We start from the raw sequence: 19958 nt of genomic DNA, 5'->3' as shown, positions 1-19958 counted from the left end.
AGCCAATAACGCTAACACCGAGAAAATTATAGAAACCCTATTTTCATTAAATCAACTACTCGTGTCTAAATATAACAAAAAATAAAACAATTGGACTGCATAATTGAAGTTTCTCCTCACTGAATATACCAATAACAATTTTATATAGAATTATTTGTAACATTTTATTATAATAATTATTTGAAGCAAAACATATTGATCCACACACGTGTAACGCTGAAACAAGTTTTGTAACAATATAATCATACGATATGGTTGTGCAAAAACTTTAATAATAACAAAAACGACTCGACAACTGAATTTGTTCTTTTGCAGTAATCAAAAGGGAATCACTGATACAACTTCCGGTGGAATTAGAACTTACGGAGACAATACGGACACAAATATTTTTTATATCAAAAACAATAAACTTAAATAGTAATTGATTGAAATGACAATGATATATTCCAAACAATTTCTAAATTGCAATGCAGAGTTGAATTTATTTAGGTATATTGGAATTATTTTTGTTACGAATTATTGTTACGTCGAGAGCTGATTTTTAGCATTTAAATATTCCTATTTTAATATTGTTCTGAAGCTAGTTTCTTGTGGCATTTTAAATTAATTACTATTTGAATGGAAATAAGCCACAATTAAAGGTTAAAGTACGTTTATTGACGTTTCAATTTCCACTTCGGAAATCGTTCTCTTTTATTTAAAATCCCTATTTTAAATAAAACACGTTTTCAATTAAATTTCTGCTTATTCAACGAATTCCGCTAGCTCTGTTTCTGATCTATCTACATCTTGCTTTGGGATTTTATTTTTTATTTTCTTACCTCTTTTCTCCATCTTTCGTCAGTTCTTCCTGATTAGCTCATCTCTAACTTTTATCGTATTGCGATTTCCTATCTCTAAGCCTTATTCGGGGCATAAGTTGAGGTAAATAACATTTTATAGGTGCATTTAAAGTAGTTTTATTTAGTTTTAAAAACTATGTAAATATTGGCAAGTGTAGAGACAGTTTTATCCTGTGTCACAGAAAAATACTCTTCGACATATTTAGACTGAAAACTTGAAACAAAAATCTCTTCTTACTTTCATCACATACTGGAATTATACAATATAGTAGTAAAGCAAAACCATTCTATATCTAAAATATGTTATGCTTTATTATCAAAATATAATGAGACAGGTAGGAATTCAATATTCTGCGGTCAATTGACCACCTATCGTTAATGGAACGGAAAAAATGACCAAAAACAAAAACCAGAAAATTAGACAACGATGATCATGATTCTAATGAATTCATACCCAAAACATCAGCGGGAGAAAAGTAGTAAATACAAAGAGCAAAAAACTTTTTTTAAGTACAAAGAGCCACTCCGAGAGCCGTGAAAGGTTGTCGTGGTGGAGGGGCCTTTAAATTTTTTTAATCATATATATATATATATATATATATATATATATATATATATATATATATATATATATATAAAAGGTTAAACGATATGAGCAATTATTACAGCAAAAACTTAGTATCTACCAATAGATATAATACGATATAACAAACATCAAATTAGAAGATAATAAAATAATTATGTCCTGTGACCATTACACATGTGGTTTTCAACTTGACTGAAAAAGATGATCAAAAAATAACTAGAAGATAAACGCAAGATAGAAGAACGATAGGCTCTTTGAACACGGCATACTATGGAGTCACGAAATAGGGAAAAAACGGAAATATAACGGTCAGTTATGCAGAGAGAATTACAATAAATAAAAAAAGAAGACGAATGGGAGTTGAAGGCTCTATAATATATATATATATATATATATATATATATATATATATATATATATATATATATATATATATATATATATATATATATATATATATATATATATATATATAAACGTAATGAGTATTTTCATCTCTCATACATAAAAATTCTTTAAACATGAATTTAAATTGAAAATATCTGAAATACACATAAAATTATGATGTATTATTTTGCATTTTTGAACCATAACAGTTACACAGGTGCACGTAGTATATATGTACATATCGTAATATAAACACCTTTGAACTGCAAAAACATTTAATTAATATATAAACATTCAACTTTTATTTGTAAAATGCTATTTACATTATGTAAATGACAAGTATCGATATTAATAATTGCATAAGTTTTGCTTAATAGAGATTGTGGTGTTTTTTTCCTTTCGAATTGTTGAGATTTCATCACATTTCAGTCATTTGCGAATATGCCTGGTATCTCTTCGATTTGTTTCTTGATTAGTTTCTTTTCTAATAGACCTCTTAAGTGATTTTAAAGTTGCACTGTCATTAGAAGACAAAATCTCAATAGTCAGACCTACGTTTTGAAATGATAATGAGATGTTTTATGATGAGTACGATTTTCAAAAATGCAACTCAGTTTCATATCAATGTATCAGACATATTTATATTTCCAATATCCTTTTAATTACTAACAAAATGACGAAATATTTTCAAATATTTGAAACAGAAATAAAACTATTCACAATGTACTTTGGGTTCAAACTCAATAAATTCTTCTTGGTTGTCGATCATTAGCGCTATTTGGACTTTGTGCACAGACTTTCTACAAAGTATTGTTGTGTTGTTTTCAATATGATTGTCGTAAGTTCTTTAGACAAGAAGTTTTGCGGTAACCGGAATCCTTTTTAGCATCAATCTTTATCCTGTATAACAAGCTGATGCAGTTGGTATTTCGTAGTATACATATTTCCGAAAGAACGATATAATGATGATCGGTATAACTTTTGTTGAGGACTTTTGTGTTTAGTCGGTGTAACACTTCTGTGTTTGGAAATCTAAACTTCTGAGAAAGCGAGGTTTTAAAGGTAAATTGATATCGCTGCTACATATATCCTCCTCCTATATACCATCTCTGTTGGGGTTGACAACCATGACGACAAATTCATTTCTGTCTTGGGCTGCGTCTATTAGATTATTTCCGTAGGCGCTCTTCTCAACATTTATATTCTCACTTCTTTCAACCTATACTTCTTCTTCCATCTATCATTCCCTCCAAGATTAGTTGTAACTGCTCATACTCAGTATGGCGGATGATATGACCAAGCCCTTTTTCTCATCTTAACAGTTTGGACTAGTTGTGGGGCTGGGTATACATTTTCTTCTGGTCTTTCTACTGGTCCAGCTGATTCTTAGCGTACGTCTGTAGAGCCACATTTCAAACGCTTTAAGCCTTTTTAAATCTTACAACTTAGTTTTCCACGTTTCACATCCATACAGCAGTAAGGACCAAACGTAGCATTTTAGTGTCCGAAATCTTACCTGTCCAAATAGGTCCTGGCGACTTCAATACGTCTCATAATATTTTAAAGTCGTCCAGCTTAGTGTTTATTTCTCTTCCTAGATATATATAGCTGTGAACGTTTGGGATGTTAGTATTGTCGATAACTATTTTAGCGCTTTTTTACTCGTAAGTTCCACAGTCAAAAACTAGAGTTTTAGTTTTTGAGGAGTTTGTCTCTAGTTCCATTCTGGCACTTGATTACGACAGGACATTAATTAGTATTTGTAGATGTTCTTTCGATTCAGTCAGTACCTTAGTATCTTTGATTATTGATGATAATTACGTAGATTTTGGCACCCTCTGTGCGTTCTTCTAGAGATTCCTTAATAATATGTTCCACATAAACGTTAAAGAGAAGCGGAGACAGGAGGCATCCCTGACGTAATCCTTGTTTTATACTGACATAGTTGGTGTTGCAATTTAGAGTACAAACACACTCATTATGATTCTGAATATACAGTCTTTAGTTTTATCAAATTAGCTCGAGCTGGTTCTATTCCAGGCATTATCACTTGCGTGTGCCGCCAAGTGCGTTCTAGGGGTTATCTGTCACATTCCAAAACACCTAATACGTTTCTTTGTCTGCTAGAAGTTCAATTTCATTCAGTATCACTTATCTACTCTTGTTTATCACGTAGTTTAAAAGTTTTTAGAAGACTTCCAGTGTGTTCTATAGAATGTTCAGTATCTAATTTTTTTCACAACTCGTTAAGAAGGGTACTATACTGTTGTCTTTCATATAACTCTTGCTGGAAGACTTTTTCAAAATACAAGCCGAACAAGAGTAATAGTACGTAGCTTTGTTGGACTCCACATACGGATTTGTATCCGTTTTGACATTCCTCTGATAATACTGTCAGTAAAAATTGACTATTATCTTTATATCTCGATCATCTAAATGTTATTTTCTAAGCATTTCGATTAGTTTTCCGAATTGTAACTTCGTTATATTAAATTAAACGGGATCACTACAACATTAAGTTATGTTTTTCTGAACGTACTTTTTGTAGTTTGAAATGTATTTTGTTCGGACCTAGATATGTATAACCACTGTGCAATATGTGACAAACACAAATGTAGAAATCCAAACTCAGGTGGATTGATGATTTTAAATCATTGTTAATAAAATATCAGTACCTTCAATTGAAAATTTCAGACTAAAATTGCAAAAGTAAAAAATTTCTAGGTAGGTAGCTACTTACATTAAATTAAAAATAATATAAATTAAATAAAATAAGAAATTATAAACAATTAACCACTGAAAAAATAAACATACTGATTGGTTGAAATTGGTTCAAAAATCTAAAATGAAGATTTTAACAAATTTTAACCATCAAAGAAAACTGAAAACATTTTCAAATAGTGTGAACGTTTAAAAGTTTTCATGAATTTAATAATCTATAGTTTTTTTTTCTTCATACATAATAAATAAGCTATTTGCTTGTAGGTGTTTAGTTAACTTTTTGTGAATTAATCAAAAAATTTAAAGACGTTTCGGCGGACTTAAGACAGGAAGTAGTTTAATTTAACAAAATCTACTTTTTAAATCACTAATACTATCTAATAAACTGTAAATATAATATGTATAATAATATAAAATTCTATGACTAATAATAAATTGACTCTTTGGAAAAGACCAATTCATGTTGTTATTGTTGTTTGCATCCAGTATAAAAATAAAAGAATAATCCCCAGCAGGTATACAAATCCCAATTTCTTAAAACTGGGAAATTTGATACTAAAGATTTACAGATGTTGCCATCGCATTTGAATTCTAAGAATCTTTCCCTAATAATCACTAGTTAGAGGATTATAATTTCAAAGAATATAATATCCTTCTCAATAAACCAATATGGATATTAGGATCATATGACGCGATTTTTAGCAAATTCGTTTAATGAAAATATTTACGTTTATTTCTTATGTTTATCAATTATTTCAATTCAATTCTGAACGTCTAAGAACTTTAATAGAGCTGGTTTACTTTTTGTTTACTGTCTTTCTTAGGTTTAAACAATGTCTAGATATTACAGACAAACCAAAAAGAAGATAGCATTACCTGTAACATGATGCCTTTATGTAAAGTGTCTGTCCTGACAGGTGGCGGCGGTGGTACGTCCTTCCACCTGAGCACCCCCATAACGGCCTGTCTCACCCACCCCCTCGGTATGGTGTTCCTGTCCGTCTCCGATAGAGTCCTCATCAAGACCCTTTTTTAAGATTCTTAAAATACCGAAATGCACGTCTACATCCCCACAAGATCACAACTCATTAGTACCAAACAAATATAAACAAGTTTCAAGGTTAGACAGTTCCTTCACTTAACACTCACACCTTGAAAAACATACAAAAAGTGTGTCACTGCTTAGAAACTAGCCTAAAAAGTCACATAATCACGTAGTCGGTAATTGTTTGGCAAAACACGAGGCTTTTTAATTCTCAAACAGAAATAACTGACGTAAGAAAGAGCGCACATCCAACAACCCCTTCGCTTACAGCTAACACACAACCAAGCCGAATAACAAACTGAACATTTGAACAGCGAGCGCGGTTCGCAAAGTGGAGTGCGCCTTACCTCGAGTTCGAGCCGCCAATCGCAGGCCGTGCAGCAAGTGGAACAGCAAGCTTCGGAGAAAATCGCTGAAATTCGGAGCTTTTAAACTTTTCGAGTGTAAAAATTTATGAGTGTTTAGAAAACAAGGTAGTTCGGAGATTTGAATGATGGGTTCATCGAAGTTCAAGATTTGTAGTTTACAGATTGTAAACATGTAATTAATACTCCAATTATGACACTAGAATCATTGCATATATTGACAAATCAAGTAATAAACGAAGGCCGCTTGGGTATACAGACTAAACCGGTAATTTTTATTGTTGCTTTTTAGGACACAACCTTTATGTAATAAAAAGCAGAAAAATTTAATAATAAATAGAAACGTAGTGAAAAAAGTTTACATTTATATTTCACTGCAGGGAACTATAATTAAATAGACCAGGCGAAAAACTCGGGTTCGTTCGAAAAAATATTCCCATGAGATATGTTTGAATAATCACTTTCGTGAGGCACTCCGGAATAAGGTAAAAGAAGTGGTCCTAATTTATTTAAACAAATCGTAAAAATCTACATTTTTTTGTTTTCTGAATAAAAGAGAACAAAGGGAACAACATGCCGAACAAAAAAATCACGTGCAATATTTTTTCTAAAGATGATCGTTTTCGATAACAATTTAAAACAGAAAAAAAAAACGAAAAATGCCGCTTTTTAGAGCTCAAAAACACAAGTAAAAACTATTACTTTTAAAGTGCTTACATTCAAGTGGCCGATGAAAATTTTGGGTTATTTTATTTTGAAACATTGCTTTTTAATTATTAGTGAAGTGCTTATGACAAAGAGGGCACTCGAGCTGCAGCATGTATAAAGAGAGTAACAAGATTTATGCCAGACATTTTTGCTAGTTTGATCTTATTGTACAAATGAAAAAACATTCCACAAAAAAATTGTTTCAGAACCTTTTAGGCTATTAAATAAACGAAATATTTTACATCATATTAAATTAATATAATGAAAAAAAGTTACCTAGAAGCAGAAGTAAAGATTTCTTCTGGTGTAGAATGCTATATTTGATTAAAAATATTTAAAATCTATCCAAAAGGATTACAAAACTTTAAAACGTTTTCGGTTCAGTTTGATGACATCAATGAAAAACCTGAAAGTATATTTCCACTTTTAAATGTTACAAACATAAGATAAAATTTGGACTATTAAATTACAAAACATGTGGAAAATACTTACATTTAAAACTAGCTACGTAATTACTATTACCATAAGAACCAGCCAACTGAATAGGTCGGAAAGGAAGTAAAATTTTTTGTTAAGATTGACAGGTCCTCAAGACAACGGAAAGTGGATTTTTGGGGACCAATCAAACAATAGCCCAATAGGAAATTGTGTGTAATAAATTAAAAAAAAAAAAATAATAGTGTTATAATATTTAAAATTAAAGTGAATGAAAATTAAGTTAGTTAGGTGAACTAAACTAAATTTAATTGTGAAAATTATATTATTAGCTACCAAAAGCAAGTTAATTGCTTGAATAGAATCAATGTATAATCCTGAATTTGAGTTTGGATTCCGAGCAGAACACTCCAGCAAACTACAAGTACTCCGACTGACAGAGTACATAACAGCTGGATTCAACGACAACGAGTATATAGGAGCAGCCTTCCTAGGCGTAAGCAAAGCCGTCGACAGAGTCTGGCATGAAGGACTGACTTACAAAATGGGAAGCTATAGATACAGCGGAGCCATGACAGGACTAATCTCATTGTACTTGGGTGGCCGGATGTTTAGCGTTCGGGTAGGACAAGTCCTGTCCGAGCACGGAACTCCAGAGGCCGGAGTGCCACAGGGAGCGGCCCTGTCACCTCTACTGTATACAATATACACCGCCGATGTTCCAAGAACACCAGGAACACTTCTCAGTCTTTATGCAGATGACACAGCAATTGCGGCTAAACACAGAAACATTGATGCAGCTGTAAACAACTTACATACAGCATTGGATAACATAGAAGAATGGAGTATCCAATGGAAAATAGCCATCAACTCAGAAAAAACTCAAGCAGTCATGTTTAAAAACAAAAAAAAAACAGACAGACAGACAGACAGAAAAATAATTATTAATTTTGATTATTGAAACAATTAATATTAATTGGTTATTATTATATATACAATTATTATAAGCAACTCAAATACACCCATAAGGTCCAGATATCTGAGTGTGTCTGTATATTTCGATAAAGTTGCAGTACCTTCTTAGGTGATGGTTAAATGTATGTATGGAATGAAAAAGTTCTCAGTGTCTGTATGGACAGGCTTGGTAAATGAGGGTTATTTGTTAGTGATGTAGGTATGAAATAGCTTATGCTTATGTCATTTTACCTTATGTTTGTGACATTTTAAAGTGAAAATATACTTTCAGGCTTTTCACTGATGATTGTCCGACTAGACCAAAAATGTTTTGAAGTTTTGTAATCATTTTGGATACATTTGAAATATTTTTAATAAAATATATTATTATACACCAGAAATCTTTACTTTTCCCTTTTACTTTATATTGAAAAAGTTTCTGATTTACACAAAGCAAAGATTTACTCTATATGTTGTACAAGCTCTTACACCTAATTGATTAATCTTATTCTGAGAGGTGTTCTAAGAGATCGAAGTTTTTTTTAAAACAAACAACTTTATTTTTTAAAATAAAAGCACTAAATCACACGCGTCAAATCCTTCAGGAGACCAAGTGACTACAAAAATATCCGGTACCAATCCACTAGACCTGTACAAGCTAATACATAATTCCAGAATGGTTATCATGAATAAATGGAAGATTTATTACTAGCAAATTGACTGTAGTACGGCTGGTTTTTAATAAACGACTTCCGAAAAAAAGAAGAAAACTGCCGCTATTCGTATCAGCAGTAGATTAAAAGAAGACATTGCAATTAATTATCAAGGTTCAAGAAGGACATGTCTTATGAAATGTCTAATGTCAAACAAAGATTACAAACCTATGATAAACATCCAAGGGACAGAGATAGAACACATAGATGAATATACATATTTGGGTCAAAATGTCAAGGTAAACAAAGAAAATCAGACTACCGAAATAAGCAAACGTGTAAAAATGGGATGGACAGCATTCGGAAGACTCTTATACGTACTTTAAAATAAAAATATACCTCAAAGACTGCTACCAAACTGTTTAATTCCTGTATCCTACCTGTACTTACATATGGAGCTTAATCCTGGACATTCACTAAAATAAACATGGAGAAGATCAGAAAAACTCCGAGAGCTATGGAACGACAGATGCTGGGTATCTCACTCAAAGACCATAAAACCAATGAAGACATTCGTAATAGAACAAAAGTAAAAGATGCTGTCGAACAGGCAGCTAAACTGAAATGGAAATGGGCTGGACATAACGAACGTCTTAAGGATGGCTGATTGAATAAAGAAATCGGGAATTGTCGGCCATATGAAGCCAAAAGACCACGAGGAAGACCGCAAATGCGCTGGAGCGACGATATTAAATGAACTGCAGGACCAATGTGGAAACATCTCACAAACAACAGAGATGAGTGGCAAGACTTAGGAGAGGCCTATATTCGGCAATCCGAATAGAGAGAAGGGCTTGAAAAAAAAAGGACATGACTTTTAAACAAGAGAAAGATTCTATATTCTATATAGAATCAAGATTCAAGATTCTATATTAAATCATCAGCAAACATATCTATCTTCGTGGTGCCAGTAATTGAAAAACGTCTTATTATCATCATTGGTACTACAGCCTATAGAAAAAATCTCGACCTTCTTAAGTCGATTTCGCCAGTCAGCTCTATCCATTGTCAACCGTTGTCAGTTTGCTGCATATATTTTTCTAGAATCTCTGTCTACACCATCCTTCCATCTAAGTTTTGGCCTACCTGTCCATCTATTTCCCACCGGCTGTGACATGAAGATTCGTCTAGGAAAGTTGTTATGCTGAGATCTTTCTAGATGTCCTGCCCGTATTAGTACTCCTATTGTTATGAGAGATATCACGTCTTTACCATCAGATATCTGTTTGTATTTGTGGTATATCTCATAGTTGCATCTACTCTTCCAAATACCGTTTGTCTGTCTTGGAGATGGTCAATGTTTTCGATCCATATGTCAACACTGGCAGTATAAGGGATTTGTATATTGTTATTTTCATTTTCTGGCTTAAGTTTCTACTTTTCTAACTATTGGTGGAAACCAACACTAATTATATTTTTACTCTGAGGTCTCGCGCAGATTAACAAAAATTAAATTATTAAATGATATCCCTTCTGTAGAAAAGTCAATTTATCTTTTAAACTTGACATCCAAGGAAATATTTCTTTTTCGTTTTTCAGTTTTTTCACTACCAGTTACCTACCCTGATTACAGTCGGCGGAACTATTGAACAGTCCGTGGAGAAGAGTATTTTAATAATGGAGATGAGGCATTTTATTCCTTTGGCTGAAAATTCGTTTCTTGATTAGGCCTTTGTCTTGGTATGAAAAGAGTGAAAATGTAACAGAGAGATGAAGTTGCAAAGTCGAGAATGAACCGAGAACAAATCGAGACAATACGTCTGGGGATTTTTGAGATGTCGATGTAAATTCTAAGAGATATTCATTTTCGTGTGGTTTTTTGTTCGAAGGTCTTAATGGTCGGTAAAGACGAGATATTAAATTTTCCATCTACAAGGGGATTTCCATAACTTTGAAATAAATGTACAAAATAATAATGATAAGAAAATCAATGCAGTACCTATAATTGTTGTTGATTTGTAAATTTATAGCAAAGTATACACTTATATCACATAAAAATAACTCAATTTAACATAAAATTCAAATATTATTTGGTTTATCAATTTAATTTAAATGTAGTTCGAAATTTTTGCCGTCATTCGTAAAATACAAAATGCATTATCTACCTCATAACTTTGTGATCATCATAACCAACGACCAGGCAAAGAATATCATAAACAAAACTTGAAAGAACAATTTTTCTACTTACAGGAGAATATTATAGTGTTTGTAGTTGTAGTATATACCAATTATACTCTGAGAAGCATACCTGTAACAAAGAATTATAATAGAAAAATATTCTACTTACAACTTATTTTTAGCTAAATACTGACTAAATTTATATACTAAGCAAACTGTAGAATAATAAAAATACACTAAAATATTTACTTTTAAACCTATATCGTCGAAAATGACTTTTAAATGAGATATTATTTACCATATATCCCAATAAAACTTATCTTACAAAATAAAAGGTCTTATGAAAAGAAACAATTGCAGTTCCTAACCGTAAGATCAATTTTTCAATAAAACAGTTGTGTGAGCACGCGAGAAGGCGTGAGAACGCGATGAAGACTGCAGCGGGTCCAAGAAGATCCTCCAAGAGCGACTGAAGGATGTTCTCAACAAAAATGAAGATGACCCACAGACATTCAAAACATTCAGTTTCAATCAGCAGAAGAAGCTGTTTTAACGAAACTAATTTATGGAAAATTCGAAAATGGTTCTCAAATGATCGAAGAAAGTTCTAAAAAAAATGATGTCATATTTAAAAATGTTTCTCTAATAATTGATGATAAATTCGAAAATGTTTCTAGAAGATTCGACGAGAAATTTGAAAATGTTTCTCAAATGATGGAAGAAACTTCTAGAAAGAACAACGACAAATTTGAAGAAGTTTCTAGAACATTCGATAAGGTAGAAGAGAAGAACAGTTAGAGAGCATGGTAACCGATACGAAAGTTCTACCACTAGTTAATGCAGTAGTTTTAGATCCTGCAATGAAAGAAGAATCACCGAGAGACAAAACGACACATCATATGAGATTCAAATTGCCACCATTTGATGGGAAGTCTTCTTGGTGCATATACCTTAGACAATTTGAAGCTATTGCGACAGCCAATCATTGGACAGAACAAAAAAAGGATAGTTCCTTGATTGCTGCTTTACGAGGTGGTAGCCTAAGATAGATTCTTAAGTGCCAAGAAAATTATTACCAGACCTTGTTCACTCGACTAGACAAACGTTACGGAGATGCCCATCTACAACAAGTCTACAAGGCACAACTAAGAAGTAGAATTTAACGAGCAAGTGAAAATTTGCAAGAATTTGAAGCAGATGTTGCTCGTATGGTGCGGTTGGCTTATCCCGAGGTACAGTTGCTCAGTTAAGAAGGGCATGCAGTGCAAATTGTAATCACAGTCTTAAATAAGAGGGACGACTTTGCCCCGTGAGACGAACCACCGTCGTTAATGATCAATGGCAGCCTCAACAGTTACAAGACGCCCAAGCAGATGATCCATGTATAAAAAGAGTATTGAACTGGATGCATCGAAGTGAGAGACCTACTTGGCAAAACATTAGTGCATGTAGTCCAGAAGTAAAGTCTTACGGAATGGAATTGCCTAGTACTAAAAGATGATCTTCTGTATAGAACCTATGAGAACGATGATCGTACAGAATCTAAGTTTCAGTTGATTGAAACTAAAAGTAAAGTGTTAGAAGTATTGCGTCAGTTGCATGACGGTGCATCAGGTGGACATTTTGGTATTACGAAGACTCTGCAAAAGGTTCGAGAATGAGTCGATTGGGTGAACTGTGAAGATGATGTAAGAAGATGGTGCCGGAAATGTAAACTGTGTGCAACCATTAATGGTCCAGTTGGTAAAAAGAGGGCACCCATAAAACAGTACAATGTTGGTGGTCCTAGAGAACGAGTAGCAATCGACATTGCAGATCCATTTCCAGAAACAGATAATGGCAATAAATATATCCAGGTAGCCATGGATTATTTTACGAAATGGACTGAGGCCTATGCGATACCAAATCAAGAAGATGCTACCGTTGTTGAGGTACTTGTTAAAGAATTCTTCAGCCGATTTGGTGTTTCCTTGGAGATCCAGTCCGACCAATTGCGAAACTTTTAGTCAACAATCTTCCAAAACGTTTGTCAATTGATTGATGTCAATTGTCAATAAGATCAGAACCACCCCTGCATTCTCAATCAGATGGAATGGTCGAGAGGATGAACGGAACGATGGGTAAACACCTGTCCAAATTTGTATCAGAACATCAGAGAGATTGGGACCAGCACACTCATTTATTCCTAATGGCCTATCGCTCGGCCGTGAATATATTTGCATATTTGCACAATATATATATATATATATATATATATATATATATATATATATATATATATATATATATATATATATATATATATATATATTTTAACACGATACTCGTGTTTGTCTATCATTCGGTAGGTCCGGATTTGATCTCTGGCACCCACGAAAATATCAGTATTTTAAACAAATGTTTGAAGATACTCGTATAGCAGTCTGCATAAAACGGATATTTTGGGTGAAACAAAGGATAATAATAAACAGCTGAAGCCTATTATAACTGGCCCCGTTATCTTTTTTAACAAACTACCCTACTACAGTCCACCTGCTCTGACGTGGATATAAGACTATTATTATATACAGATTGAACGAATTTAAAACGGAACATACGAAATCAATGTATTTCGGCTCAACTCCGCTCTAGGTGGTTGGCCAACAAAAGGTTTTCAAATAATTATATTATAAAAATCCAATACTTCAGCGGGCTACTGGATTCGGAACTCATTCAAGAACAAGTCAAAACTCCACCCAAATAGGTTGCCTAGAATCACTGAAAAAACTAACTAAACAAGCAGTTATTATGCTGTCAAACCACTTATCGCTTCCTTATAGTCCAAGAGATAGAGCCGAATTTATAATGTTAACTATTAAATATTTTTGGTATAACAAATAGTAATTTTACTTATTTTTTATTACAATAAAAAGGTTTTTAAATTTATATTGCATAAATAATGATTGTTCAGATATAAGAAAAATTTGATTTATTATTACATTAATAATCAAATACAAAATATATTATTTCTATTTATCAATAGGTAAAATTCAATTTGTAGAATTCCTTTAACATTTTACAAATAATTATTAATAAAAATCAATTTAATAGTGGAATTATCAATTTTTTAAGTTTTGAAATTTAATTTGTGATATTTTTAATATTTTTTTTAAGTTTCAAATTGATTGAATTTTTTTTCATTAGTTAATTATAATTTTACAAATGCTGTTTGGACATTAATTTTGCATCATTATTATTTTAAAATATTAAAATAATAATGATGCGCGTTCATTTAGATCAGTAATTCTAGACGCATGCGCTAAATGTAATAAGTATCAAGATTCTTTTATTCAACTTGGTGAAACTGACTTCGATTGTAATGAAGTTTTTGAAACCTTAGTCACTTATATGGAACAGGACTGACGAGAACAATTCCAAAAAGAAAAGTAAACGATGTCAGATTTTTACTATTTAACCGGCAGTATAAGTTGCATGATGTGAACGAGCCTTAAAAAAAAAACTAAAAAATTTCGATGCTTCAAGCTTACCACCATGTCAAGATGAATTACACCAACATCTACTGCGAGCTCATTATATTTCAAATATTTGGACAAATGCTCATAAAAAAGTACCAACAGAATTGACTGTTGAAGAACATGGTTGGGAGTTTGAAGATGAAACATATAAATTCAAATGGTTTAGTGGACCTCAGATGCCAGAATCAGTTCGAGAAGTAGTGATTGAAAATGAAGCAGATAATGAATGTGATATTATTGAAAGTGAAAGTGACGAAGATGATGAATGTGATAACATCAATGAGAGTGAGAAAAATGACGAAGTTTTTCTAAATTTTTTGTTCTTATCGGAAAAATTGTTTGAAAATTTTTGGAAAAAAATCATGGTATAACTTACAGAAAATTGAAAGGATTCTACAAATTAGATTTTACCTTAAAAAATTACGAAAATTTTCATTTACGGAAATTTTTTTGGAAAATTTTGAGGAAAACTCTACTTGACGCTTCTCAGAATAGTAACAGAAGTGAGCATACAAATTTTCAAATCAATCGGTATAAAAATATCATAATAAAATCAGTTTGAAAATTGTTACCGAGACCTAAAATGCGCAGGCAAGTGGTACATTTGACCCCGTTTTGTGGCTCTCTGTACCAATCCAGCTGTCCGCCCTTTTGGATTTAGAGTTTTTAGGGGCTAAATAATAAGCCATGAAAATGGCGGACATATTACTTATCGTTAATTTTTCCCCAAAAAATTGCAACTTCACCCCTGTCCGCCACCCCTTATGTATCCACTCTCGCGACCGCCCTTTGGGATTTCGTCTAGTTATACCAAGATCTTACTCTGGGCAAATTTTCAGCCATATTATCGATCGTTAATTTTTCCGAAAAAAATTTCAACTTAATCCCTGTATAGCCACCCCCTGTACCACGAGGGACGTCCGCCTGTAAGGCAAAGTCTTAACCCAGTTACAATGAATATATTCCAATAGAGAAATGTCATATTACTGATCAGTTCAAAATTTCGGCTCTATCTCTCCGACTATTAGGCAAGCTCCTCTTCCTTTAAAGGAGACAGATAGTTGAACGATATTTTATACAATGTCTATCACCGGGTATGTATTTATTTTTGTCCAAGTTTTATATTGGTCCACTATTTCAAATGCAGTTCAAACAGACATATATTAAATTGTATGTTCCGTTTTAAATTGGTTCAATCTGTATAGAGTGAAGTAAAAGAAATTTTCGAAACACATATTTAAATTTCTTTTACTGTATTAGTTTATTTCGTTGGACTACATGGAATACGTTTATAAAACAAACCAAACTATAATATCAAGCTGATGATTATCTCACAGTTTAAGGTTGCTTCCTTTCACACAATATTATAAACTTCACAAGGCGTGATGCTACGTTTCTGTGAATTCGGAGAGAAATAACAAAAATATCTTCTGAAATATAATATCTATGTATCTTTTACGGTAAGTAATTTTTAAATAACAGACGAAACCAAGCAGAACATAATAATTTTATGAAATATCTGTGGGAACGGTCATTAATCAAGTGCGTAACCCAGTTTCGTAATCTTCGCGAGAACGTTTTCAATTAAACAAGAAGTATTACTACCCTATTACTATAAACCATTGTCTTTGGTATTTTTAGTTGTATAAACAAATATGAATTTCATTAAAAATCATTGTCTTTCTTATTTTGTTAAGTGAGGCCACAAAAGATTCAGTTGGATAACAATGCTGGGAAAACTGATAGTTCTTATTTAGACCAAGGTGCTTGGTTTTGTTTGTAAAAGGTCATTTGTGAAAAATAACAGAATTATCTTAGACCAGTTATTATAATCTTTTAATTTACAAACAACAATAGTAAAGTATCTGATGCAAATGAGAAATATTAGGGCTATCATTACTTACGATCACGTAACTAGCAAGAAAACGAAATAGATATGCAAACAACTTAGAAAAATGTAACGAGTTTTTTTAGTAAGATGAAACACTTTCGATGCTAATAATTGGTGGTTAGATTAATAAAACTTTAATGATATATCTATTTTTTATTATTATAAAAAAATAATTAAATAGGAAATATGTGTTGTTGAACACCAAATTTGTTTTTATCGAATTTAAGTCTCTTTAGTTCTTATGAGTCTCCTTTTTATTTTAGTCTTCCATTTCTCTTCTTAATTTTATAGTACCTCTAGACAAGTTTAGGATGGTTCTGAAACTACTACTACTTTCTTGTGGTATATCTAACATCATATTGTGGCATACCTAATATAATATTTAACCCTCTGTTGAACGGGTGGGGCGTATCAGTCCGGGTAAAACTCTTTTTTTGAACTTGAACTATTTGCCAAAATTGCGTGATATTCTATAGTCGGACAATTTTCAATTAAAGGTGACTAATCTACAAATTAAACTAAACGGTAGCGTAAAGGTCAGCAGTAAATTCTTACCGGGGTCATTTTTATTGTGTATGCTTCGCCCATGTAAATAAGTATAAAAGTAAGATAAGTTTTATAAAATTTGCCCCCGTAACAATATAAATTGGTGCGATTCACTAGTGTATAGTTAGAAAGAATGGGAATGAGAGAAATATGATATTTTAGTTTATTATTTTAGTTTTGAGGTAAGTAAAGTAAATTTAAGGCAAGTTTATTATTTATATAGTATTAACCCATTAACGGCCGCTCAATATACAAAGAGAAATTTGACAATTAATTTATTAGATTGGATTAAAAACACATAAATTAAGACTAATTTACAACCAAAAAGATTTTTTTTCTCATTTTCAAGGAAAACAGTACAATTTTTAATAAAGGAACATAATTGTATCTTAAATGTAATTAAATTTTAAAGTGAAAATTTTCAAAACATTCGGATGCATTCTACACCTTTTAAATAAATAAATAGTATTACTTTTGCACATCCTACATTCTTGCACTATCGTCTCTTCTGGTTTCATCTGGTGAAGCAAGTTTAGATTGACGTCCATGTACTAAGTTTAACACTGATGTAGCGATTTCTTCACTATTATAAATTATAAATGTTGGCTCATGCTTTCTCTTATTATGTGCACTTTTTTATCCTCATCCTTTGACCAATGCATATCAACTTGAAGCAGAGTGTGAACCAGATATTATACTTCTTCTTCTTTTTCTTCTACTTCTTGGAGATGTTTCGATCTGTTTAATTCTGAAGCTGACTCTGGTTAATTTCCTGGGAGGTAGATTGCCAACTATCCCTCCATCTTTTAGGTGGTCTTCCTGGAGGTCTTGAACCGGGCGGGTTGTTTTCTAGTGCAATTTTTGGGAGTCTATTCTCATCCATTCGTCTTACATGACTGTACCACATCCCTTTACGCTGCCTTCTTCATCTTATAATATCTTGAATTTTGCACTGCTCTCTAACGTTTGTATTTCTCACCCTGTCTCTTCTTGTTTTGCCCACTATTGTTCTAAGGGTTTTCATCTCGGCAACCCTTAGCATCTGTTTCGTTTTGTTGGTATTTTCGCGCACTTCTATGCCATATGTCATGGTGGGTCGTATACAAGTCTTGTAGATTCTAATTTTACTATCTGTGCGCATATACGGATTTGACCAGACTATCTCCCGCAGACATCCCGATAATGCGGATGCTTTGTTGATCTGACTCCTTAGGTTCTTTACTGGGTCGTATCTGCTTGATATATCTATGCATCTGATATCTAAATTGCATCACCTGTTCTATGGAGTTGTTCTCAACCACTAACTTACATCTGAGCGGATCTTTTGCTATTGTCATACATTTAGTTTTGTTGGTAGAAATGGTCATATTTAGTTGGCGGCTTATTTGAAAGAACCGAAAGAGCTGTCTCTAAAAATCATCTTCTGATTCGGCAATAATTGCTGCATCATCTGCGTAACACACCATACCAATTCTTTTGTTGCCCATTATGTATCCGAGATTGAGAGATGTTACTTTGTTTATAATTTTGCCCATGAGTAGGTTAAACAAGAAGGGGCTTAAACTGTCGACTTGTCTAATTCCTCCAGGTGTTGGAATATTTGCAGTGAATTGGTCTCCTGCTCTAACTTTGGTTACATTGTTGTTATTTAGGTCATGGACTATCTTTGTTATGTTGGTCGGTGTTTTGTTTTCTATTAATATATTTAGAATGTCTCCCAGGTGAACCCTGTCAAACGCCTTCGTCAGATCAATGAAGCAAATATACGCTGGCATGCCGAACTCTATGACTTTTTCTTTTATTTGTTTTATTATGAATACTGCATCTGTTATAGACCGCCCTCTTGTAAAACCTTGTTGTTCTATTATACATTATGCTAATAATTTTTTTTCTATTGTTATTCATTTCAAAATCGTGACGGTTATTCTGCGATGCATAAATATTTGTAAAATATAGAATGTTGTCAATTACTTTTTTATCAAAAAAGATGAAAAAAACTTCAATATATGACTTGCAGCCATGGTTGGCTTTTATATTGTCTAAATATCAATCAGACTGATGTTGAATTACTACTGAGCACGAAGGAGTATCTGTTGTTACAACTTTAGACAAATTTGGATTTACTATTTTTGCCTGGTTTTTTCTTTGAACGTTTTATCTGTGGTTCAGAGGAATATCATAATCAGAATCGTCAGAATTCCCAATCACTTGAATTTCATATGTACCTGCAATATCCGATTTTATTGATTCTTCACAAATAATATTACCATCAATGTCTTCTACATCAGAAATTTTCTAATCTAATCTCGGCGGCAAATAAACCACATTAAGTGAGTCAGCATTTTCACAATTTGAGTCTTCTTCTAACAAAGCTATTAACTCTTTAGTATTTAGTGCCATCTTCATTTCATATTTCGAGAATTTACTGAAATAAACAAATGCACTACTATATACACGCATTTACATCATAATAGTTTAGCTTACTTCATTTTAATTTATATGAACTTCATAATATATTTTTATATTTATATAAACAAATAAACATAAGGAAACTTTCAAATTAAGTTAAAAAAAACAAATATAACATTTACAGCACACAGCAATTCTATAAATAGAGAATGATGTGTAATGACTAGATTGTATGTTAAAATTTCAGATTGTTTAGCCTAATAAAAAAATAAGTATTTTTCAAAGTTTCCTGTTTTTTGAATATCTGTATTAGGTACTCTCTAATAAGAATAAAATTTTACTTTAATTTGTTAGACAACTATAAGATACCTGTCAAAAGACATATGATAATTTAATAATTATATCGGTCTTAGATTTAATTTTTAGGTAATTACGTATGTGTTTAAATAAATAATTAAAATCATGAATCATGAATTTCTTTTTTCTTTTACCTTTTTAAATAATTAAAAATTTTTTTGGTACGCCTCTGCAAAATTGATAAGTGGAATATGATTTCGTTGAAAAGTTATCGTTAAGAGCTTCGTTGAGTGCGATGTTGCCAAGTAATCACCTTCAATTAAAAATTGTTTTAGTAAAAATAGGTACCTTTTGAGGTTAGGTATTGAATATCTACACATTTTTTATGAAAAAAAAAATAATATACATTCGAGATATACCGCTAAA

At 32.2% G+C, this 19958-nt stretch overlaps 1 protein-coding gene across 4 annotated transcripts in view; it reads right to left on the bottom strand.

Annotated features, from left to right (window-relative positions):
- Positions 1-19958, bottom strand: part of RapGAP1 (Rap GTPase activating protein 1) — a 738255-nt gene that overhangs the window by 347109 nt on the left and 371188 nt on the right. The window contains exon 1 of one of the 4 annotated variants that reach the window (XM_072520470.1): positions 5413-5884. The exons of the other annotated variants lie outside the window; for them this stretch is intronic. Coding sequence (XP_072376571.1) covers positions 5413-5556 — 144 coding nt within the window. The 5' untranslated portion in view covers positions 5557-5884. Of the gene's footprint in view, positions 1-5412; positions 5885-19958 lie in introns of those variants that run through there. 4 annotated transcript variants of the gene reach the window in all.

The sequence above is a fragment of the Diabrotica undecimpunctata genome, chromosome 1 (genome assembly GCF_040954645.1).
Source record: "Diabrotica undecimpunctata isolate CICGRU chromosome 1, icDiaUnde3, whole genome shotgun sequence".
NCBI classification, from domain to species: domain Eukaryota; kingdom Metazoa; phylum Arthropoda; class Insecta; order Coleoptera; family Chrysomelidae; genus Diabrotica; species Diabrotica undecimpunctata.
The sequence above is the reverse complement of the archived record's forward strand: the minus strand, read 5'-3'. Positions and strand labels throughout refer to the sequence as shown.